The sequence below is a fragment of the Girardinichthys multiradiatus genome, chromosome 2, assembly GCF_021462225.1.
Source record: "Girardinichthys multiradiatus isolate DD_20200921_A chromosome 2, DD_fGirMul_XY1, whole genome shotgun sequence".
Classification (NCBI taxonomy): Eukaryota; Metazoa; Chordata; class Actinopteri; order Cyprinodontiformes; family Goodeidae; genus Girardinichthys; species Girardinichthys multiradiatus.
Genome location: NC_061795.1, coordinates 38002779 through 38028522, shown reverse-complemented (window position 1 = coordinate 38028522; position 25744 = coordinate 38002779). Strand labels below are relative to the sequence as shown.

The 25744-nt window shown below is 42.7% G+C and overlaps 3 protein-coding genes across 8 annotated transcripts in view; 2 read left to right on the top strand and 1 right to left on the bottom strand.

The window, feature by feature from the left end:
• abcc8 (ATP-binding cassette, sub-family C (CFTR/MRP), member 8) overlaps positions 1-1418 on the top strand; it is a 97088-nt gene extending 95670 nt beyond the window's left edge. Inside the window, exons 38-39 of the mRNA XM_047392076.1 lie at positions 579-641; positions 1111-1418. Of these exons, the coding sequence (XP_047248032.1) occupies positions 579-641; positions 1111-1248 (201 nt within the window). The 3' untranslated portion in view covers positions 1249-1418. The remainder of the gene's footprint in view (positions 1-578; positions 642-1110) is intronic.
• Positions 1419-1523: 105 nt separating this feature from the next.
• On the top strand, positions 1524-7156 carry kcnj11 (potassium inwardly rectifying channel subfamily J member 11). 2 transcript variants are annotated; one of them, XM_047392014.1, is made up of 2 exons: positions 3738-3874; positions 3963-7156. In XM_047392014.1, the coding sequence occupies exon 2, from the start codon at positions 3979-3981 to the stop codon at positions 4876-4878; it is 900 nt and encodes a 299-aa protein (XP_047247970.1). In that variant the 5' UTR covers positions 3738-3874; positions 3963-3978; the 3' UTR covers positions 4879-7156. The 2 variants fall into 2 exon arrangements, with proteins under 2 accessions (XP_047247960.1, XP_047247970.1); XM_047392004.1 differs by having other exon boundaries at positions 1524-7156.
• A 1907-nt stretch (positions 7157-9063) lies between these two features.
• The window catches only part of mob2a (MOB kinase activator 2a), an 86485-nt gene continuing 69804 nt past the window's right edge, over positions 9064-25744 (bottom strand). For 4 of the 5 annotated variants that reach the window (XM_047392054.1, XM_047392034.1, XM_047392045.1 and 1 more), the window contains exons 2-5: positions 20464-20624; positions 18634-18727; positions 11807-11931; positions 9064-10843 (exon numbers count right to left, since the gene is read on the bottom strand). In XM_047392054.1, the coding sequence (XP_047248010.1) occupies positions 10536-10843; positions 11807-11931; positions 18634-18727; positions 20464-20624 (688 nt within the window). In that variant the 3' untranslated portion in view covers positions 9064-10535. Of the gene's footprint in view, positions 10844-11806; positions 11932-18633; positions 18728-20463; positions 20625-21297; positions 21549-25744 lie in introns of those variants that run through there. The other variant, XM_047392063.1, reaches the window with a different exon arrangement.

Here is a 25744-nt window from a genome sequence, read left to right as displayed (position 1 = left end):
AGAAAGAGCCCAGGCTGGGATCCAAAACCGGCACCTTCTCGCTGCAAGACAACAGCGATTACAACTGCACCACCGTGCAGCCCCAGAGATAGCATAAGAATTTAAAAAAAACTTATCAGAGCATTCATGCCAGCGATGAGTTTATGCTAACCTCAAACCAAAACTGTAGATGATAAATATGAACCACTATGGGAGAGAGAGAGGTGATCAGATATGTAATCCTACACTGCACCCTAAGCTGATGCTCGTAGAGTGAGAAGGAGAGTAAGAAGTGCTGGAGGGGTATGAATGAAGCTGAAAGAGGGTGAAATAAAGGGAAGAAGAACTAAGTGTATATAAGAGCCTGAGGGGAGTTTCTGTACATTTAAATGTCCCTCTTAAATGTTCACTCAAACCGCTACAATAATGCAACAGCAAAGCCCTGGAGGAAACATGATTCACATTGTTATACACAACAGATAAACAAGAAAAAAGCAGTGGGAAGAAGCGTGAAGTTATGTCTCAAACATATTTTCATTTAAAGTGAAGTATATGGTGTGCATGTCTGAACCAGCATCCTTTTGCTCTGCATCCCACAGGAGAGCATCCTGCAGAAAGTGGTGATGACTTCTTTTGCTGACCGGACAGTAGTAACTATAGCAGTGAGTACCGCCTCCTCCTCTTCCTCTTATGCTGCAGAAGCACTCCAGGGATTCACAGCAACACATAACAGCTATACATTTCCTCCTGAGAGTGCTGACTTTCAGCCTGCTCTGCTAATGTGTTTCTCACAATTGGCTGCAGATATTCTGCTGCAGATTATAAGGAAAGGGGAAAAACTGGGTCAAAAGAAATAAAGGAATGTCGTCTGATGTTTTATTGTTCTCATAAAGGTTTTTGCAAATACATAAGGTCATGATATGTCAAAATGTATTGTTTTTAATCAAGGAATCAAGGGCAAAAAAGACATTCAGCCACTTCAGCTGTTTTTAGCTCCAATCACTGACTTATGCATAATCACATCACTGCATCTAGGTTTTAAAAGAGCAACAGTGAGTCAGTTTGACCTCCTCAAAGCTCTGTCTGAGCTGTCCCAGCTCAGTAACGGCTTCCTTCCTCTCCGCCACGCAGCATCGAGTCCACACCATCCTGAACGCCGACCTGGTGATTGTGATGAAGCGAGGGATCATCCTGGAGTACGACAGACCCCAGGCCCTGCTTGACAGAGAGGACAGCATCTTCGCCTCCTTCGTGCGAGCGGACAAGTAAAGGAAGCAGCACGAGAAGAGGAAAGCTTCGGAAGCATCAAATGAAGACATTCAAAGTGCAATTGTCCCCTGGAATATATATATTCGTTTTATTTTTTAATCATGCTGTATTATATTTGTACATAAAAATGAAGGATTCTTTGTTAATAAAACATAAATTATCCTCACAAAGTTTTGGGAGGTTTTCCAGAGGTTGATTTTATTGCTGCAGGTTAAAAAACAGAGAGCTGAGCAAATGGTTGGTACCCCTGGTAAAAATCTGTAAAAAGCTTTAAAATAAAATTCATCCTATGTGGAAGTAGCATAATTTTTCAACAAAAAAAAGCTCCAGTCTTTAACTTTAGTATTTTAGTTTTTTATTCAGTAGAGAAAAAATTCCATGTTAACAAAATTAACAGTGGCACAAGTGTGCAAACATCTACAAATCTCTAAAATAGGTATATTTGAAGCCCTTTTATTGATTTATACTTGATTTTTGAAATAGGTCTTAGTGTTCAGAAGCTTCTAATTGATAATCCATGTTTTTTCTGTATCATTGGGCAGGCTTACCATAAGCAGAGACCCATCTGTCTTAGTCACTAACCTCTAGGCTTGATCAGGAACATATTTATCTTACCACCGCACACCATAGTAAGAGAGATAATAAAAAGTGTTAGAGGACTATGCAATGGCTGACATCTTGGAGTCACTCAATCAGCATTGCAACCATTAGACACAATCTGCGTGCTGGTACCACCCTACTAATACCGTGCTTTGATCAGATGAAATATTTGGACTTTACAGAAATAAAGAATCCATTAAAAATCTGTTGGACTCTGCCAGTAGACTGAAAATGGGCCATCATTAGCTCTTTCAGCAAGATGGTGATCCAGAATATATGTCCAAATCAACAGAAATAGTTCAGACACAAACTCAGCTTTGTTCCATGGCCATCTCAGCCCCAGACCTAAACCGTGAAGAAGACTTGCAGGGTGAGCTGAAAACAGGGGAATAAAAGAGAGTACCCAGGACTCTGGATGTTCCAGGATGCACAAAACAAACATTTTCAACAATAAAATAAGAATTTTTAAATTTCAGACTCATCTGATGAATGTTTGAGATTTCATGACATATCCACCCAAAGATGCAGTTTATTTGGACCAGTCCCACAAAGCACTGGCTTTGTAACTCCATTCGGTTAATCTATTGCATTATCGTAGTGATCGCTTCCATCACTGTTTTCAGAACAGAATCTAATTTGTAAACATTCAGCTTCTCCAAGTTTCCTGGTGTGTTTTGTTCTGAGAGCTTGTGCCGCCTCCTAAGCCATATGCCCATATCAAACTCGCCCGCTGATTAAAGGATGGGTGCCAATATTTGCACCATTGATGATTTTCACTAAAGAAATGATTTGTTGTTTTTTTTCTAAATTACCCCAGTGTGAGATTATGCTGCTGCATTAAAATATAAATTTAGTTTTTGGGTTTTTTTGCACATCTTTACCAGTAATGTAAGACGCCACCATTTTTACAGAGGTTCTCAGGGTTGATTAATATGGAAACTTGAAACATTGCAACACTAGGTAGGGTCTTTTTGGGTTGAGTAAAGACAAATCACTGATGTTAGTTAATCCTGTGTCCTAAATGTAACCCTTCATAGTGCCTATTCAGAGCTGGAAAACCAGGCTTGATGAGCTGCCCGTTGAATCTCTCTTAGACCTCATCTGCTTCTGTGCTTCTGTTGCTCGTTTTTAGCAGAAAACAGAAAGTCAGCTGCAGAGGCAGTCTGAGATGTCTGAAAATGATACATTTGACATACCACGGGTTTGCCTGAGGGTCTGTTTATGGTGAGTAAAGGAAACCAGCTCCTGTATAATTATGAGCTGTCCTGTGAGCCGTGTTCGCGTTTAAAAGGCAATAATAATAATATCACCGATAGACGGAGTGTGGGGGAGGGACTGCTTCTCCTCCTTACGCCATCTCACATTACCGAGCTATAGTGGAGTAGCGAGGTCAGCACAGAACCAGCTGGGACACATGAGCCTGCCGACAAATCCAAATGTGATCAAACGCCGCTCTGAGGATCATTACGCCCCTCAACCGAAAGTTTCTTTTCCCCAGAATCTCCTTTACGCACAAGGCCACGATGAGAGAGCGCAACGCATAGGTGAGCGGACTCACGATGAGACTAGGCGGCGTGGCCCGGCTATATCCGGTCAGTCAGTCGGTGTTCTGAGTGACGGTGGCAGCTGTGAAGCTTGGATGAGGAGTCTTCTCATGGGACTTCCCATGCCTGAAGCGCCTGATCCGGAGGCAATGTAAGGAGCACGCAAACCTCCTGAACACAGATGACATCAGGGCTCTTCTCTCTGGGCCCGACAGCTGACACCAGCGGGAGCAGATTGGAAAGGAAGAGGGGACGAATCCATCTTTGAGCCGGGCGCACACAGTACACCGAGCCTGAAGGTTGGGGTACGTAGCATGGGAGTGCAATGTTGTCCAGGAAGGGACTCATTCCTGAGGATTACTTGCTGACACGATTAGCTGAGGATGTTCTGCAGCCGAAGTTCAAGACTAAACAAGGGAAGGCTCGGTTTGTGGGGAAGAACGGCACCTGCAACGTTGCGCACACTAACATCAGAGAACAGGGTCGGTTCTTACAGGATGTGTTCACCACTTTAGTGGATTTAAAATGGCTCTACACTCTCATTATTTTCACCATGTCGTTCCTGTGCAGCTGGCTCCTGTTCGGGATGATCTGGTGGCTTGTGGCTTTTGCGCATGGAGACCTGGATCAAAGGGGGGATGATTTTGTCCCGTGCGTAACGGACATTCACTCCTTCTCCTCCGCCTTCCTCTTCTCTATAGAAGTCCAGGTGACCATCGGCTTTGGGGGTCGGATGATCACAGAGGAGTGCGTCTCGGCCATCATCATCCTCATAGTGCAGAACATCGTCGGACTGGTCATCAACGCAATCATGCTGGGTTGCATCTTCATGAAAACTGCGCAGGCCCACCGGCGCGCAGAGACGCTCATCTTCAGCAAGCATGCAGTCATCTCCCTCCGAAACAGCAAGTTGTGTTTCATGATCCGCATCGGGGACCTTAGGAAAAGCATGATCATCAGCGCCACCGTGCGGATGCAGGTGGTTAGGAAGAGCACCACGGAGGAGGGAGAGGTGGTGCCCCTCAACCAGATCGACATCCACATGGATAACCCGGTGGGTACCAACGGGATTTTCCTGGTGTCTCCGCTCATCATCTCCCATGTGATCGACAGGTCCAGCCCTTTGTACGAGCTATCACCGACCGACCTGCAGCACCAGGACTTGGAGGTGATCGTGGTACTGGAGGGGGTGGTGGAGACCACCGGCATCACCACGCAGGCCAGGACGTCCTACGTGTCGGAGGAGATCCTGTGGGGGCAGCGCTTCGTGCCAACGGTATCCGAAGACGATGGCATGTACGCCGTGGACTACTCCAAGTTTGGCAACACCGTGAAGGCACCGACACCGTGCTGCAGCGCAAAGGAGCTGGAAGCGGCCGGTGGCATCGCGCGGTTTAAGCTGAACGAGGGCGTCACCATGCGGACGTCCGTGAGAAGGCGGAGGGGGGCCGCGATGGTGCGCAGGTCCAGGTTGGAGAACAAGTGATGCATTCTGTTTAAAACTAAGTCGCTTCACTTTCAGGATAATTAAATATCTGAATCATATTTATTTTACACATGCGCGGTGTATGCAAACATAAACCACTGTTTAACTCAGGGTCCGAGTGGCAAAGCACTGAAATAATTATGTTAAAGGCATAGTTCAGAACTTTTAAATTGGGGTTCCGTAAAAGGTTACAAGTAGTTAATAACCTATCTGCCATAAATGATTCTCTATGACTCCATATTTATTATAAATCCAGAGTGGTTGAACCATCTTGAAGGAACAGTTTGAAACTTGTCACAATGATTTATGTCAAAGCTGTTTTTAATGAGGCTTTAAAAACGATTTCCCCAGTGCCGTATTTAAAAAGACGTGGGCCCCTGGGCTCAAGCCAGTTTTGGTGCCTGACACACAAAAGTTTCCTATATGTGTAGAGTGTTTAAGATGCGTTATTCTGTAATAAATATTTATAAACCAGTCAATCTCAAACCCTATCAAAAATCAGTCTGATGACATCAAATATAACCTGAAGGATGAATTATTTTCCTTTCATTCACTGAGCCATCTCTATAACAAAGAAACAAAGCAAGTAGATTTCTGTGAATCTGACAGTATTAGTTAGTGATTATAAGAATAATTATCAGGAGCTGGCGATTAATAAAATCATGCAATGAATTTATCATTATTTTGACTATTAACTAATAATTTAATTAAGCTAAAGAGACACAAATTAGCAAAGAAAAAAGCTAAAAAGATACAAACACTGATTCTACTAAAAGAGAAACTAGCAAACTGAAGTTTCAAAAATGCTAATTAAACTGACTTAAGTCTATTTTTATAAAGTGTTTATTTGTCTCTCTGGAGTTAAAAGAAAAGAGTAAAACTCACAGATTGTTCCTTCAGCTTTCAACACCAGAACTGCCAGGGATAGAACTAGAAATAGTGCCTTACCTTGGTCTGACCGTTTTTTTTTTTCTGCCACCTCCGTCTCTCAGGTTAGAAATCAACAGGTTTATCTGTCTGTCACTCTGAAATGGAAAGCGGTACTGAACGTTTCAAAATACTCACTTTGAATTTAGAACTGGGTCGGATGTAAATGAAGAAGCGCTTAAAGAAAGTTAGTAAGTGTCTGAAATTACACATCCAAGGCTTTAAGGAAAAACAAAAAGTCCTGCGAGTTCTTTCCACAAAATTAAATCAATAGTACTGGGTTGTGATGAAAATTCAGAAACAGGATTAATGTCAAACTTCTGAGAAAATAAGTCTCAAGTGGGCAGTTACAGATAAAAAAATGTTTATGTCAGGCAGTAAAGAGGACTAGGAGGTATGAATTAAAGCCTAAAGCTTTGTGGTGGGTTTGCAGGTTTTATTTGAGTTGAAGTCACAACTCACCAGGATCAATGTGTTCTGGGAGGAGACATCAAATGACAGATTAGCCAATCAGAAGCAGACTTGGGGTAACATGACAGTTATGTATGGCTAGAAAGCCAATAGAAAATGGATATCATCTGTCAACAATCTATTACTGCCGCCATAATATCACCTGACTGGAGGCATTTTCACATTTAAAGTTTCACACATGGAATCATTTTATTAAATAATTATTCTCAAACTAATACGCTTGATTAAAATTTTAACATGAAATGCCCTCTAAAATTCCTATTTTAAGTCTAGAAGCTAATTTATTTAAACAGGACATTGACGTAGGAGGCAGTGCAACATTAATGATCTTCTGATGTGAAAAGAATAAAGTAGGACATATTTCAGTTTTATCAGGTGTTCTGATATTTCATTTAAGTTGTCTGGCCCAAACGGTGATCAGAACCACAAGCAATGGAAAAAGGGTGTAACCCAAAATATATTCATTTTAACATATTATGCAATTAAATGAATGTACATAATTACAAAGACAAACTTATAAAAAATAGTTTAAGTAGTTTGGTACAAATGGAAGTAGGAGGGGATGAAATATTATATGTCGGTACATGACAGGGCTATAAACTGGTGAAGAGGAGAAACAACTCAGTCCCAGTAGAGAAACATTTTTCTATTGCTGGTAAAAAATTAATTATTTTTAACCTTTTAATGAAACCCTACTTCAAAAAATCTGAGCTAACCATTTAATTAGAGTCCTGGTATCCAGAGTGAAATGTTTGTTTTATAATCTAAGGGTAATTGCATGTATTTTAAATTATTAAAAGGGAAATGTTTAATTTAAATATAAGAATGTTGTATATGGCCTTGCTGAAAATTATGTGAAAATTAAAGTTTTTTTCATGTACTCTTGTCTCATTTAATTTGCACTGACACCACGTTAGACATTAATAAATAAAATAGCATAGATAAACATAAATAAGCCTTTTTAACATTCTACAAGCTTAAAAGTATAAGTGGTGGAGGAAGCATCAACTGTGTGTTACTGATGAAGCTCCAGTAGATGGATATATTCAACTACTACTATTATATAAAGTTTTTAACTGATAGAAGCTGCAGAATTTGCAAAATGTTACTAATGTGATTTATGATTCATAATTTTTCTCCTTCAGTCCTCCATTAATCCAGTAATACTGAACTATTAGAGCATTTATGAAAAAAAAATGAGGTTCAAAGTATTTTAAATAGTTCAGACATGATTGCAGAACTGTTTTTCGTAGATAAATTTGCCAAATGAATTAGGAACTTGGTTTCTATACTTTTCCAGACAAACTTTGAAAGTTCCCTCATTCTTTTAAATTTTTTTAAAGAATAATTTAAAAAAGTTCAACTTAAATTTCATATCAATGCACACACGGGCCACTTTATTAGGTACACTGTGATAGTACTGGGTTTGAGAACAGCCATAATTCTTCATGGCAACACAGCAAGGTGCAAAAACATCAGAGGTCAGACAACTGCATCAGAGATTTTGGTCCAAATAAGCATCATAGAATCATTTGTGAGTGACATATCTATATGAACACCCCTTTCTACCACATCCCTATAGGTGCTCTGGTGACTGTAGAGGAGACACTCAAGTAGAGAACTATTTGTCATGTTCAAGAAACCAGTTCGAGATGATCTAAGATTTGTCACACGGTGCATTACTTGACTGGAATGATTTTTATAATTATCTTTTTATCAGCTTGAACCAGTCAGTCTATTCTTGTGATGTCAAGACATTTCTTGGATGCGGTGCTGGTGGCGTAGGGGGCCTATGTATGGAGGCCTCAGTCTTCGACGCAGGCTGTTGTGGGATTGAATCCCGGCTCGTTGATGCATTCCCTTACCCCACTCTTTCCTGTCTGATTACTGTCAAAAATTAATAAATGCCACTACAGCCAAAAAAGAAAACTAAGACACTTCTTTCCACAGATCTAATGCTTACTGGGTATTCTTTTTTTTTTAACTAGTCTCTGTAAACCTAAAAGATCCATCTTCAACATGCAACTCCAAAGCCAAAATATAGATATAATTTCATTTTTTTCATGGAACACTTGCATTGAGTAACCACAACAGAATAATAGCAGCACCAGTAATATGTTTTTGTTCTATTTTCTTGTCATTAGGTTTGGAAGGTCTGTGCCATCATTTTCCACAAATAACATCCCATAGAAGAAAATGTATCCATCCTCTTTTTGCTAAGGTTTTACAGTTTTCTTTATTTAAAATGATAAAATAGAAATCAAATAGTGGTTGCTTAAAAATGACAAATTTCCCATAGAAGATATTTATTGAAAAATATAAGTTTTCATGTAACTCTAAACGGGTTTTATTTACCTGGACTGAGGGCTAAAAGGGTCCATGAACTGTAAAAGTTGTAGACCCCTGACTTAAGATATGGTTGAGTGTGAAAAACCCAGAGGATCACTCAGACCCCCTGTCTGACAACAACCATGGCACAGTGACTTGAACCCCCTTTCTTCCCCAAGATGCTCAGTTTGAACTCCCAAGTCATCTTTACCGCATCCCGATGGCTAAATGCACTGAATTCATATAATTTGGATGTTTCATCATTTTTGTTAAGTAGTTGAAAAGTGGTTGGTAAGTATTTAAATGTAGGTCAACCCCAACATGAAAGAGCCGGTAAAATGTAGCAGTTACTCTAAATTGTATTTTAATACAAAACTTGATAATGTTTTTTAATAAACCACTCATTTTTTTAGACTAATTGCACATACTATGCTCAGAATAATAAGACACAGAGACAGGTGGCATTTCTCTCTTTTATTAGATTATAATCCGCAGAGCTTAAAATATTAAATTGCTTTTAACTTAGTAAATAATTAAAATACATAAAATGAGCCAGAACTGAGGAACCCTGCAAAAAAAAAAAAAGAGAGAAATTTTAAAATAAATAAAATGGAGATTCATAAATCCAATCCTCCTCCATACAGAGGCTATATCTGACAGAACCCGCTTGTGATTCTTAGTACAGTAAAGTCCAAGCAGACTTTGCATTTTCTATACCCAAACTAATTTTCCTCTGATAATCTTTTTTTCTCTTAAAAAAAGCTAATTTAAAGGGAGAGGCAAAAAAGAAAAGCTATGTTTTTAAGTACTGAGCTGGAAGTACAGGTGAGTGTTTACACAGCAGAGCACCGCTTTTCCCACCCCTCCTATCCATCTCCATGCTCGCCTCTCTGAGCCTGCAGACATGACCTCATGTCTTTGTCCTTCTGTGCTGCTGGAGAGGGTGGTGCTGCTGTGCTTGACACCAGCACACAGCTGTGAATTACCCTAAATGGGCACCCAGTCTGCCTCGAAGAATTTGCTCTCTGATAAGATTAAACATCTAGCATACAATCTTTAGATTTGCCCCCTTGTCTGTTGCTTCCTCTGCATGTTTGCTGCCCTCTACAGGTAGGCTCTGGGACATGTTTGTTAGGAATTCACTGGGTGGTTATGCGAGCATAGTGCAGTTAAAACATGATCAACATTTGTCATATGAGGCAGTCTAGTGAAGGGACAGAATGAAATTGAGAGGCTCCTCTCTGGCAGCAGTGACTGATTCTCTCAGATCCTGAGTAGGAAGCACCTTATGTACCCCCAACCCACCCTCCAGATACAGAACCCAAACAGTGATTGGCTAGCGTTGCCCCATTGGGCGGTAACATGGTTGCCTCCTGGCCCAGAGGCACCTCTTCTCCACACATCAACAACACTGTACACATAGCAGGTTGAAGCAAAGCAGAGCCTCTGCCCCCCCCCCACCCTTTCCTGTACTGTATACACTAGGTAGAGGATAGATGGAGGTGGACAGAAACAGTGCACCCCGCTCAAACAACAAAATAAAACCAAGTAGAACTTTCAAAAAAAAAAAAAAAATAAATGCAGAAAATAAAAACCAAAAAAATAATAAAATAAAATATACACATTTTTTTTGTTCCTAGTTTAGATTGCAGAGAAGATGGGAGGGATTTGTCCCTGGGAGGAACGCTCACGCCAATTCCTGCTGGCGTGACAAACCCCTCCCCGCATCCCCAAACACCCCATAAAACCCTCTTCCGGCCTTTTCTTCTGGCTGGTTGGTTGGTTGGTGTTGTAGCGAAATATAAGGGTAGTGGAAGGTTTCGTAAGTCCTGCTTGCACCAAGGTAGGGGGCTGAGCTGTTTCTCTTCCTTCTCTCCTCTCTCATCTTCCATCATCCCCCAGGGCTGCTGTCTCGCCGCCGTGCCCCCTGCTCATCTCTCCGTCACGTGGTTTTGTGAGGAGGGGGAGGGAGCTGGTGCTGCGGTGGAGGGGGCCGGGGTGGGCAAGGGACTGCAGAGGATTTCGGACAAGTCGTCCATGATACAGGTCTCCTTGGGGTCGATCAGGTTGAATTCCCTTACGAAAACGATGAAATGTGCATACAGAGTGTTCAAGTGGCCGTGCAGGTCCAGAGCCACTGTCTCCTTAAAGTGCGCCCAGTAGAGGTGAGCCAGCACGTGGAACAGGTACCGGCAGATCTTCTTTACCAAGGACTCAAACGAGTTGGGAAACTCTTTGCCTAAAAGGAGAAAACAAAAGCAGACAAGAGAGACTGGTTTATGAACAAGCATCACGAGACAGAAAAAGACAAAGAAGGTTAAGGGTTAACTCTGCTATTGTGTCATAGTCATTTATTTATTTTTACTGATGACACGCGCCGTGACAGGGCAGGACTAAACAAAGCCTGTTTTGGTGTCAGGCAGAATAAGGTTAGTTTTACTACATCTAGCTGAAGTACTTGTTACAAGTCCCGGTCAGAATCCAAAGACCAGATCCAGAAAATTTAATTTCCGTTATGTATCTTAAAACTCCCAGGATTCTCGGCCCCTTTTAGTCCACTTTTCAAGTAGAATTACAAAAAACAACATGAATTTATGGGAAATATTTCAACAGATGTCAAAGTTTAACCAAGGAACCTGAAAAAACAAGGAGGAAGGTTGCATGATGGGCAAACTGACTGGCTGATGAAAGGACGGACGGACAGACGGACGAATGTATGAAGCGATGGATAAACTAACGGACAAATGGATTGACAAAAAGATGGATTGAAAGACAGACTGATAGATGACTGGATGGAGGGACAGGAGGACGAACAGATAAATAGAAAGAAAGCTGTATGAATGGGTAGGTAAAAAAGATGGCTGGATGGATGATGTACCTATGGATAAGAGACTGCTGGATGTAGGAATGATTGACAAACAGATGCTTGGATGGATGAAAAGATGGATGGAACATACGGATGATAGACGGGCATACAGAAGGATAGATTCAAGTTTTAGACAATGATATGGAATAAAGCCTGAAAATACAATTATATATATATATTTTATATTCCATTTAAATATATTTTATCTTCATAAAACCTAAATTAAATTTCATACTTAAGCAGACTTCTGAGGAAACTATTACATTTCTACACCTGCAGGGGGCAGTGAAGCATGAGTTAGAGGTCCTGTCTGCCTGCAGACAGAAGTACACTCACCATATTTTGTGGGAAAGATTTCCTCATCTGTGACCAGTTTCTGACAAAGACTCATTACAAAGTCGACGTACTGTGGAGCAGTGCACTTCGTCTTCTTTCCCCTCTCGTCATACCAGTAGTATATTCTGGAGATAAAGACAATCATCATGTAAAACACTGTTATCTGAGATTGAATATGTTGGTGACACATCTGTGTTACTCTAAATAAATATATAAAAAGATGCCTGTGGCAGCTGAGACAAAAACAACTGCACTTCCTGGACTAACAAGGAGATGAATAACACGTTAGCCGCTGATGAGACATAATTAACCTATGAAACAATCACCTGCTGTATCCTCAGTCAGGAAAAACCCAAATGACTTTCAGAATGAAACAATGCTGATAAAACCTTCCACGGAGCTAAATAAACAAACTAGGTTTAGGTTTTCCAAGTCCAACTGAACCAGGTTCCCAGTGATGGACGGGTCACTGATCTCTCCTACATCCATCCCCAGGTTCAGGCCAGTCTAACATTTCGGTACCGACTGCCCCAGATATCCGCAACGGTAAGTAAACTGTTTGAAAGCACAGGTAACAAACGGTCAAAAAAAGATTGGGCAGACCTGAGATCAGTCAGGAGAAGTCACCTGACAGACTTTAGCAAGCTAACGATGAGTCAGACAAAAGAAACAGGACGAGTAAAGAAACAAAGGATGATCTCACAGAGCTGAAAGGGGTTGGTTAACTGGCTGATAAAATGTGAGTACAGGTGTTGGTAAGACGTAGGTAGGTGTGTGTGGGAGGTGGTGGGCTAGACGTTACAAATCTCGAGTAAACCTGCAGGAGGAGACCTACTGACCACAGCAATCATAACACACTCACACTGCCTTGCAACAGAACTTGTTCCACATTTTGTTAACCACAAACTCAGGTGTGTTAATAGGGATTTAGAGTAATAGACCAAAACAAAGTAGGGCATGATTGCAAAGTAGCAGGAAAGGAAATTTGGCATAAATATTCTTTTTTACAAATAAAAATATAATCTTAGCCCCCTTCACACTGATAGCCCTAAATAAATTCTAGGAGAACCAACGGCCTTGAAAAGTCATCTTATTGGTAATATTAGTGTAATTTAATCCAAATATAAATACAGCTGTTCTGTAAAGGCCTCAGAGAACATCAGCAAACACACAGCACCATGGAGACCAAGACATGCCAGACACAGGTCAGAGATGCAGTTATGACGGTTTAAAGTGGGGTTAGAGTATAAAATAAAACCCAAAGCTTCGAGCATCTCATGGACCATTTAATCCATCATCTGAAAATAGAAAGACTGTCACCACTGCAAACATACCAAGACATGGCAGTGCACCTACACTATCAGGCCAGGCAAGGAGAAACGGCCAAGAGGGCCATGGTAACTGGAGGAGCTGCAGGAATCCACAGCTCAGGTGAAAATCCGTTAATAGGAAAATGATTAGTTTTACACACCACAAATCATTCTTTATACAGACGAGTGGCATAAAGGAATGGTACATTTGAACAAAAATTAAATAAGAGGTTCAGTTTAATATGTGCCACAAGCCATGTAGGGGACATGGAAAGGTAGAAGTTTAACTTTGGTCACGAGACCAAAGTTAAACTTCTTGGCCTACATACAAATCTCTATGTCTGGTGAGAAATTTATTCTGCACGTTATCCTGATCACACCACCACCATCTTTGAGGTCATAAGTTCATGCTATGGGGATGCTGTTCTGAAACAGGGAGAGGGAAGCTGTTCGGAGTTGATGGGAAGAGGGAAAAAGGACAATACAGGGCAATCCTGGAAGATTGTTAGAGGCTGCAAGAGACTGGGTGGAAATGTTCCCCTTCCGGCAGGACAACCACCCTAAATATGCAGCCAGAGCTACAGTGTAATGTTTTAGATCAAAGCATACTCATATTGTGGGTTCGATTCCCCCTCTCATATGACAATGAGCCCCTGGGCGAGGCATTTAACCCCAAGTTGCCTACCAGTCTACGTATCGGTGGATGAAAGTGTGTGCGTTAATAAGTGCGACTGGGTGAATGAGGCTCTTGTGTAAAATGCTTTGAGCGGTCAGTATGACTGGAAAACCATTTAAGAACGGCCCAGTCAAAGTCCATATCCCAATCCAATTAAGAATTCCAAAGCAAGAATTGGAAAACCATTGAAAAACAATAATGTTCACAGCCACTAGATGTGCAAAGTTAGGAGAGACATTCTCTAAAACACTTGCAGCTGTAAATGTTGTAAAAGAGGTTCAACCATTTGCTGACAGAGTGGTGAATATATTTATTAGATTTTATTCCAAAAACTTTAAAAAACTTGCATCGTGTCCTTCCTAGTCCACAGTCATGCCACCAGTAAATTATTGTGACATTTGTCGTTATAATGTGACAAATTTAAGAAAGTGCAAGAGTTGAGAATACTCTTAAAGTACTATATTCACACAGACTTTGATGCACTGTGTAAAGTGCAAACAGTGCAGATGTAATGCAAATATGGCCATTAGCAGTACTCAACCACACTCTAAACATGTTCTAATTATATTTCAGGAACAGTTAAGTTTCATTACTTTCAAACTGCTTTAAAGGGAAAATCTACATTCAAAAGATTTTATCGCTGCTTGCTGAATCTAAAATGGAACCAGCTAAGTGAACCCAACAATGAACACACAGAGTACTTTATCCGCCCACCCATACGGAATGGGCCTAAAAGAGCTGCTAAATGGTACCATTCCCTCAAAGATCATGGAAACATTTTCCTCCAAAAATAGAGCCGAACTGTGCCCGTGGGCAGGGGCACTGACGCTGCTGCGACTGTGGCTCCGTCAGTGCTTTACCACAGAAGGAGAGGGGGGGTGCCAGGTCCTGCCTGGGGCAGGAAAGGGTGGGGTCCTGCACAACAGGCAGCAGAGAAAGGTAGTCATAAATATAAGCCTAGTGCTGCAAACCGGATAATTAAATCCAGAGAGGAGCTATACGACTAAAGTATACTCAAAACTAGTTTGAACTGTATTTCTTCTTGATTCAATCATTCGTTTTCTTTTCCACGGCTCAATGATCTTGGCAAATAAAAAACACGAGGCTCTGACATCTCATGCGCTCACTTCCGCAGGCGAAGCACGTTTGTTTCTTCCATTCCTCTTAGGGTGTACGCTAGGAATAGCAGCTTCAGGTGACAGCAGTGGAAAAATCCACTGTTGACTGAGAGGGCAACTCACTAAGCTTCCTTTACACAGAAAAGCTACCATGTTGTCATTTGTCAATGGTGTAGATGGGTTTGTCAGCTTCTTTTTCCAATGCAAGCATGTGGGTGAGCTGTTGCAGATTGGTTAATATGTTACATGCACCTGCAGACTGCAGGCTATATGTCAGGAGCTGTTCAGAGAGCTTTACAATGTGTAGCTGATCAGGTTTTACCACCATTTAGCACACACAGAAGACCTCTCTTTGCAGACTTATGAAGGATAACAGAACCACACCCTGACAGGACAAACTAGATAAACTTACAGTAAATCACCTCCCTTCATGCTAAGATGTTATGCTTACAGTCCAAGGCACACAGTGGCTATAACCTCTGCTAATTACTGCGATGAAACCTCTTTAGCTATTGGTGGACAATTTTTCCGATGAATCAATTAATAATCGTTTAGCAAAAGGTGGTTAATTAGATTTTTTTTTAACAGAATTTGAACCAGGTGAAGCTAAAACTATGCCACTTGAGTTCTAGATAAGGCATATTTACAGACATCATGAGAGGACTAAGAGAAATAGGCCACTGTGACATCATATTCACACTACAGGGAAACAGTCATGGATCACCAGTCAGAACTTCCTGCAAACTCTGGTTATTAAAAAAGTACTCGTACTCATCGTCTTCCGCTTATCCAGGACCGGGTCGCGGGGGCAGCAGACTCAGCAGACGCCCAGACGTCCCTCTCTCCAGACACCTCCTCCAGTTCCTCCAGGGGGAGCCCAAGGCGTTCCCAGGCCAGCCGAGAGACATAGTTCCTCCAGCATGTCCTGGGCCTCCTCCCGGTGGGAGGTGCCTGGAACATCTCCCGAGGAAGGCGTCCAGAAGGCATCCGGTTTAGATGCCCGAGCCACCTCAACCGGCTCCTCTCGATGTGGAGGAGCAGTGGCTCTACTCCGAGCCCCTCCCGGATGGCCGAGCTCCTCACCCTATTTTTAAGGGAGTGCCCGGCCACCCTACGGAGGAAGCTCATTTCAGCCGCTTGTATCCGGGATCTCGTTCTTTCGGTCATGACCCAAAGTTCATGGCCATAGGTGAGGGTAGGAACGTAGACCGACCAGTAAATTGAGAGCTTTGCTTTTCGGCTCAGTTCTCTCTTCACCACAATGGACCAGCACAGCGCCCCCATTACCGTGGCAGCCGCACCGATCCGTCTGTCGATCTCCCGCTCCATTCTTCCCTCACTCGTGAAGAAGACCCCGAGATACTTAAACTCCTCCACTTGAGGCAGGAACTCCCCTCCAACCTGAAGAGGACAAGCCACCCTTTTCCGGTCGAGTACCATGGCCTCGGACTTGGAGGAGCTGATCCTCATCCCAGCCGCTTCACACTCGGCTGCGAACCGCCACAGCGCATGTTGTAGGTCTTTGCTAGAGGGGGCCAGCAGGACCACGTCATCTGCAAAAAGAAGAGACGAAATCCACTGGTCCCCAAACCAGACCCCCTCCGGCCCTTGGCTGCGTCTAGAAATCCTGTCCATGAAAGTTATGAACAGGACCGGTGACAAAGGGCAGCCCTGCCGGAGTCCAACATGCACCGGGAACAGGTCCGACTTAGTGCCAGCAATGCGGACCAAACTCCTGCTCCGCTCGTACAGGGACCGGATGGCCCCTAATAAAGGGCCCCCGATTCCATACTCCTGGAGCACCCCCCACAGGGTATCACGAGGGACACAGTCGAATGCCTTCTCCAGGTCCACAAAACACATGTGAAACGGTTGGGCAAACTCCCATGAACCCTCGAGCACCCTGTAGAGGGTATAGAGCTGGTCCAGTGTTCCACGGCCGGGACGAAAACCACACTGCTCCTCCTGAAGCCGAGGTTCGACTATCGGTCGCACTCTCCTCTCCAATACCCTGGCGTAGGCCTTACCAGGGAGGCTGAGGAGTGTGATCCCCCTGTAGTTGGAACACACCCTCCGGTCCCCCTTCTTATAAAGGGGGAAAACCACCCCAGTCTGCCAGTCCAGAGGCACTGTCCCCGACCGCCACGCAATGTTGAAGAGGCGTGTCAACCATGACAGCCCTACAACATCCAGAGACTTGAGGTACTCAGGGCGGATCTCATCCACCCCCGAAGCCTTGCCACTGCGGAGCTTTTTAACCACCTCGGTGACTTCAGCCTGGGTGATGAAAGAGTCCAACCCCGAGTCCCCAGCCTCTGTTTCCACCACGGAATGCATGATGGCAGGATTGAGGAGATCCTCGAAGTACTCCTTCCACCGCCCGATAATGTCCTCAGTCGAGGTCAGCAGTCTCCCGCCCCCACTATAAACAGTGTTGGCAAAGCACTGCTTCCCCCTCCTGAGGCGCCGGACGGTTTGCCAGAATCACTTCGAGGCCAACCGGTAGTCCTTCTCCATGGCCTCACCGAACTCTTCCCAGGCCCAAGTTTTTGCCTCTGCCACAGCCCGGGCCGCAGCACGCTTGGCCTCACGGTACCCGTCAGCCGCCTCAGGAGTCCCACAAGCCAACCACAGCCAATAGGACTCCTTCTTCAGCTTAACAGCATCCCTTACTGCCGGTGTCCACCACCGGGTTCTGGGATTCCCGCCACGACAGGCACCGCAGACCTTACGGCCACAGCTATGGGCAGCAGCATCGACAATAGATGCGGAGAACATGGTCCACTCGGACTCTATGTCTCCAACATCCCCCGGGATCTGGTAGAAGCTCTCCCGGAGGTGGGAGTTGAATACATCCCTGGCCGAGGGCTCCGCCAGGCGTTCCCAGCAGACCCTCACTATGCGCTTGGGCCTGCCAAGTCTGTCTGGCTTTCTCCTCCTCCAGCGGATCCAACTCACCACCAGGTGATGATTAGTGGACAGCTCAGCCCCTCTCTTCACCCGAGTGTCTAAAACATGCGGCTGAAGGTCTGATGATACGACAACAAAGTCGATCATCGACCTCCTGCCTAGGGTGTCCTGGTGCCAAGTGCATTGATGGACACCCTTATGTTTGAACATGGTGTTCGTTATGGACAATCCGTGACTAGCACAGAAGTCCAATAACAAAACACCACTCGGATTCACATCCGAGTGGTGTTTTAAAAAAGTATAAATTCAAAAATGCTTTAGATACTTTTATTTAAAAGGAATTGTTAGGGGTACCTAAAGGTGGCACCAGTGACTTTTTAAAAAGTGATACCCTAAAGTATGATTTTCTTCCCACAGAATAACTATATGACTAATTTTTCTACATCTTTAAATGTTAAATGATGCACCTACAAGAAAAGATAATCTTTTCTAAGGCTTTTACACGTCTCTACCAGCGGTGCCAATTAAAGAGGCCAGTACCATATGTGTTAATAACGCGAGGAAATTTGGGGCTAATAAAAGCAACAATAGATTCAGCCTATTATATTGAGACGTAGCCACAGTAAATGAACAACTCTCATCCTCCACGTTTCAGAATGGAAAGTTATGTAGTTCAAGGACCAAAATCTGTCCAAATTATCAGTGCCGACGCTTTTATGAGTTAACCGATCAGAACCAAATTTCTGATAAATTAACCACCATGCATTTGTTGCAGAGGTATGAATACGCCTTAACGTGTTGTAGATAACTTACGTGCTACAAGCCGTCATGGCCTGACAGGTTTCCCCAGTGCAGAACTCTGAAATGGTGCTGTACTGCAGGTTGATAAGATTGAAGAACGTTGTCGCTGTGAAACAGAAGAGACACACAGATCACAACACGGTAGCAACACCATGACATCTGCTGCAGAGGACTAAACCAGGCTGGACAAATATTACCAATTCCCCGTTATGAACAACAAGAGACAAGTGTTGTCACTTAAAAATGTCTGAGTTTCGGTTTGCATTCCCAAACAGGGAAACGAGCCAAAGCGGAGGCTGCTCACTGTTAGAAACGGTTTCACAGGTTGGATGTGTGAAACCTTGTACTTTTTCCTGGTGGGGTGACATTCCATCCGGGATTCAGTTGTTTACTTGAAGCTTACAACTTCAGTGGAAATTAACCAAAGAAATGTTTCCTTGTTGACAATATAATGATCCCGAAAAGGCATGCTTAACAACAGCAAACAAGTAATAATGCCTTCCATTAGAAAAACTACAAAACAGAACTTTTTGCATTGAACATAAAACATGCTGGGGAAAAGTCTTCTCATTCATGTTTAACCTTCACATTATGGATTATGCAAAATTCACTTTTTGCTTGTTTTTATACTTCCATTTAGGTCTGTAATGCTGCTACAAACAGTCCAAACCCATACAGCCATTTTTTGGCTATAAATATATGTTATCTTTTTCTAGAAAACGCACGGTTTCAAAAGCTGTGTAATTGTGACGCCACATTTGCACTGGCACCTGGCAATGTTACCTGAGCCCCACCCCTGACTAGCAACTGAACAGAGCTCCACACACTTGATTTTCAGGCAGATGTTCTGTTGTTTGCTGCAAAGACCAACATGTGTCCATGCACATTCTCCCGTTGTCGGATAACTGCTGGCAGCCATTTTCATGTGTATGAAGTGCTGGCCAGACACAGCTAATTTGCATAAATATGCCTTAACAGCTCTGATCTTCTGAAAGAAGCTCAAACAAAGGGAACCGAGGAGGTGAAATCTCATTATCTGAGAAAATTACATTTTTCACACAAAACCTAACATGTTTTGTATAGCCCATAGACCTATCCCAAATGTTTAAAACGAAGTATAATAGGTCACCTTTAAATATAGTGAGGGCTTATTTTGGATCATTTAATATGGATCTGCAACTTTGTAAAAGCTTATTATAACTAATTTATGTCACTTAATTATCTAACATCTTAACCGCACCAAAAAAATTATCAGAGATTGAAAATGAACAGTTTTCACTTGATAGCCACATTTTGATTGGCAGGTCAAATACTGAAAAATCACTTTCTTTATATTCATTAAATGCATCAAAAATGAAGTAAAGATAAAATAGCAGATCAACAAATAACACTTGGGATCTTAACCTGCCACGCATAATGATATTTTTAATGTCAAATTTAAATTTTACTAAAAACTCCAACGGTGCACTGAGGGTGCACCGTTGGAGTTGTTCCCACAACATGTGTTGTGTTGTGGGAACAATTTCGATGCTGTGCCAAGCCTGCGTTGTGCCAGAGGATAAGATTTGGAACGTCTTATCTCCAGAAGATAAGTGCGTGCATATTTTGAAAAAACAGCCCCAAGCCCCAAAGGGAAAACTGTACAAGTTGAGGCAAACCCTAAGCTTTCAGGTATAGTTTGTCTTAACGAGATAATATCCCCGCCTCTCATCTTAAGGCCTACTGTGTTTAATTGCTCTTTAGTGGCTTGGTAATTACATTAGTGGTTTCTTTTAGTGTTACATAACTGTCGGTTGTTGAGCTCTAGATGCTCGTACTTATCTAATGTTCTCAGTCACTCACTGTTGCTTGCTAGCCATTCGTTGAGGTCAATCTCTCTGGGCAGCACCACCAGCTCCTTCAGGTCGAATTCCAACACTCGGATTTTGGTGAACTCTGGCTCCACATACTGCTTTTTCTCTTCTGCTGGTGGTTTCTTTCCATTTGGCTTCGTCTTCGACTTCCTGTGACACAAAGAAAATGAGGACAGGTTCAAAAGCTGCAAATGTTTTTCGTTTGGGCAAATGTGATGCATTTGAGACTGAGATGTAAGACTAAATTCAGCTGTGCAGAAGGAATCCCAATAATTTATGGTGGATTCATGGAAGTTTCAGTTAAAGACACCTCATGCAAACACATTTTAACTATAGTCTCAGGTCAGATTCACAGATCTATAAAGCATGGGGAGAATGAATCCATAAACACTTTTGAGGAAGAAAAATGTTGCACAACTCAGACTTTGACAGTGACTTCAGCACAGACCACACAAAGACCCTACTGTTGCACAGAATAATCTTTACTGCCAATCTCTGACCTTACATTAGGTCGTATAACTTTCACACAGACTCCTGTCCACAGCATGTTGTGCTTCCACTGCTACTTTTAGCACAATGTCATATCACACCCTTCCTTTACTTCCAGAGCTGTAACCTTGCCTCCCTCAGGCTCCTGCCCTTCGTCTGCATCAGGAGTAGCAGGTCGCTGTGGGGTCAAAGGCTGAAAACCTCGACACATAATACAGACTGATGCCCAGTCGGCCCTCTGTACAACACTAAAGGTTGAGATCCTGCCTGATAAGTACTCTGTTCAAACATTTCCTGTCTGATTAACGACTCAGTTCCTGCTCATGGTACTCACGATGTCTCCATCCTGCTCCTGATTGGCTCATGTCCACAGTTTGTTTGGGTTTGTATGAGGAAAATGGAGACTGACTTAGCTCCTTCAATGCATCATGCTTCTGTTGATCCCACTTCCAGCCTTTCTACATTAACCTAGTCTATCTCTTACACCCACCATCTAAACGCAGCAATGGGTTCCTGAATATGCTTCCAATTTTTTCCTTCAGGGATAACAGAAGGAGGACATATGTAACCCTAGAGTCAATAGACAGTTTTAGAGGGAAGAAATGTAAGAAAGAAGGTGAAAGGAAAGGAGGAGGGGGGAGTTAAATTGACAAAAGTCCAGCTGATAACCATGGAAACAAATAAACACTTTCAAAACATGACAGGACCGAGAGGCACGGTGCTTTCTGGCATTGAGAAAGCCCTCTGCAGTTTAATTCCCTCCTCAAGAAGCGTTGCCTTGCTTTTCTACCTTGGCAAACACGGGAGGGGAATGTCAGCATGTAGCTGCACACAGGGCCTGCGGCCAGCTAACTTTGTAAACATTTAAAACCTGCCCCCCGTCCTTTTTCATGTGCTTGCAGTTGTCTAATTCATCAGACCTGGCAGAGGTAAATTGCCTTTTCAATTCCCGTGAAGCCGTTATTGACCGAGGGACCCAGACTTGCACAACCACAGGTTCTCATTTATTGTTTTTTGAAGTTTTCATCTCTCCCTCCAATCACACACCAGTTGAGGTTGCTGCAGCTTCAATTAAAATTCAAGGACGCTAAAGGTAACATTGGTGGCTGGTGATTACTTAATTCCCTGGGATTCATTTTCCCAACATCTAATCTTGGACTGAAGGATTTTCTTTTTGTTTGGACTACTGTGCGGCTGCCATCTAACCTTTTAAAACATCCAAATTTTCAGGGTCGAAAGCTTCAGTCCATTTCCTTTCATCTGTCCTAATTCACTGTTTAGAATGTCTGTCATTTCTCCATCTGATCAAACGATCATTCTCCACCTGCTCATGAGGGTGCAGACCGATTCATGTGGTTGTCTGCTGCGAAATACATGTTCTATCATGTGAAAGGGTTTTCCCAAGGAACGAGCTTCAGCTGCCGATACTGTCAGCTCTCATAACTCTCTAAAGGTTTTTGCAAAGCATCTCGGAAAAACTGACCAACGCTTATCAAAAGGGTCCTTTTAAAAACAGTGTTTCACACCCATTTCCGGCTCTGCTCTACTCTAAGCAGCTTCATTATTTTCCAAACAAACTCCTCCATTTCTAGCGTCCATACTTCTAGGTGGGGGGATGAAATTGTTAACTCATTACATTTATTTTAGGGTACAGAAAACTTGCCCTACACCAGCACTTATCTGGGCATGCATAGCACAAAGATTTGACTGTTCTTGGTAAAAGCTTTTACCATAAAAGGCTTCAGATGTCTCTTTTTCCACACCAGATCTGGGCAGAGCAGAAAGCAAAATTTGAGAAAAAGTGAGGTCAGGCACATGTTTTTGGACTGTAGAGAGCCACAGCCTGTCTGGCACCAGTAGGAGTAAATCCATGACGATCTAGGAAAGCTAATCAAACCACCACCTCATATTTTAACCGAGGGTGGTGTTTACTTGTAAGAAGAACAGGGAAATGGGTAAAGACACACCAATAAATCAGTCTGATTTCCCCTTTAATCTATAAACAATTCAACCAACAGCGTGTTCTTTGGGTGGAATGGGTCAAAATTGTACATTAAAGGCCAAGTTCTCAAAGAAGATGGGAAATTGGTCAGAGCTACACTAGAAAAAGACATTTATTGTTGGGTGATACAGAGGTCAGAGCAACCGACCCGACAGCTGTTCAACTCGGAATGTTTGTCACTTTCCCCCTCTCACTTTTCCCAGCAACACCACCTCCCCCTTTACTACCTTTCCTCTTGTGTCCCCCACTAAACACACACACACACACACACACACACACACACACACCTGTGCCTTTCACAGAAGCCACACTCACTTTTCATGGTCCAGCTGGTCCCAACAGCTGCGTCCAACCCCAGCCTTATCCAACCAGACCCTCCGAGATAACCGACAAGAAGCGAGTTCTGTCTGGTTTGAGAAGCGATGTTTGTTCAAGCGAGTGCGCGTCCAGCGAAGGCAGTTCAAACATTCATCTGCCTAGCCTCCGGCTGCTGCAAATATTTGTCGCTCTATGTGGCAAACGAGGGCTAGCTGGGTACAGCTAGGTTAAAAATGAAGAGCAAAACCCAATCCAGTCTTTTTACCAAAACCTGGTTCCAATTTATCCTGGAAGCACATCCCAGAGGCATGCAGAAAATTCAGCTTAAGTGCTTTCATAAAAGTATAACAATTTGCACCTGAACAGCTCCCTCTTCCCTAAGCCCTTGGACTAAGATTAGTGCTTTAGGCTCATCACTTTTTATTAACTTTATTTTGTATGGAAACTATTTTACTGAACTGACACCTGTTTAATAACCTCCATGTAATGAATTTCCCCTGAAGCTTGGGGCTCCTGCCAAGCCAAATATTGCACAACCGTTGCCTAAATTGGCTCTGTGGATGGAAGGGGTGTTTAAGTACTGGCATATGGATGCACTCAATGTAGTCCAAAGAAAGTAACACTGACAACCATCTTATCTCAAAGTTCTCTCATACTCAACACTGTACAAAAGATTTAAGGGATTTTTCTAAATATTTCATGAAATAACTAACCAATGAAAGCCCTCTTCACAAATAAAATGCAGTCGTGTTAAAAAGGCAAAGCAACAACAGTTTGGGGTGTTGTTTTAAAATGAACGGGATATATTCATTCTAATTTAGTCACGTCTCTAAATAAATGTGGTGTTTATGATACAGTCAGGGGTCCGATGGCTTACAAGATCTTAGAGATCATCTGCCTGTGATAAACCCAGCAACTGTCAGCTAGATAAATATGGTAATTATTTCAAAACTGCAATAAAAGAAGTGACTGAATGACCCAGTTTGTAAAAAGAGCAGTGTTAGGAACTTCAGTTGTCCCTGGGCCACTAATCTACTTTGACGGTCCACACCAAAAGACTCTTTTCACCCTGAAAACCACAAACACAGGAAATGCAGGCAGTCCAGACCAGACCGGAGCTAAACCGCAGTAGCCATCACAGTGGCTAAAAAAGGGACATGGCTTTGGACTAAATAAATACTCAGCCCTGTGTTGCTCAACTCTATGACACAAAGTAGTAGTCAGAGTAGTTTCTCTACATTCAGCATAGTTTTAACTAATTACAGACAGACAATCAAGGAGTTTTTAGCCGCTAACGTTAGCCATCCCAGTTCTGACGATCCCACATTCCCCTGGCCATTCTGTCCTACATCCCATTCACAGACTAAGGACCAATGGTGTGCACAGGGGAACCCCCTGCCTGCACCATAATGGGGTCTCATCAACATCACAACACACATGTATGTGAAGATGGGGGATCTGCGACCCAAAGAGACAAATTGATTCCTTAAGGATTTTAAATGTAAATTTAAAAGCAGGAATATGAGGTACAATAATGTTTCTCTGCATGCTTTCTGTAAATCTAAAAAAAATTAGTTGATCAGATGGTTAAATGTGATGCATGGAAGAAGAGTTTCTGTTTTTCCCTAACTGTTCAAGCTGTTTAGATTTTATGAGGGTAGATCGTTGCCCTCAAATGGGCCAAAGTCTAAGTTTATTTCTCCATCTTTCCCGCTTGTCTTTATAACTGCTTCCAACTTAAAAGGTATTCAACAATTTACTGGAGAAGGACACACATTAAAAGATACGCTATAACCAGGTTAATAACCCTTATCATTCTTATAAAACGCCTAACTTTCTTCCTTGTAATCATTGGCAAAGTCACTTTTGCTTTTGTTTTCCCCTCAAGAAATGTGTCAAGCCTCCTGACTTGAATTTGATTCTGTTGTATTTCCTCAGTGAGTTGCTGATTTCTAAATAACGACGTTGGCCTTCCTGAATAATAGGTGTAGCAAGACTTGCTACTACCTGTTGCTGGTCGTGTAACAAACATGACGGCATAGAATAATCCTTCAGTTCAGCTCTCTGAATTCTGCTTACACAATGTTAGGAGATCCAATTTAATGAATGATAACCTCACCATCAATATTCACACTACTACTGTGCTGCAAAAGAATTCATCTTAAGGCATTTGCCCCTTGGCCTGCTGCTGGAAAAACACACCTCTTCCCTGACTTGAAAGGTAAGAGGAAACTTCTTGGCATTCACAAGAAAGCCTGTCCCCTGAAGGAACAAAGTCAAAATGGTGACTAAATTAGGAACAGACAACAATCAATCAGCAACTGATTGACTTTTAAAAGGAAAATCGTCCAAACACCAAATACCTTACTTTCTGTTCGATTCACATCCCACTAGCTGCAGCAGAACCTTCTCTTTATGAGACTATATCAGGAATTGGTAGTAAATGTTGAGAATCAAATTA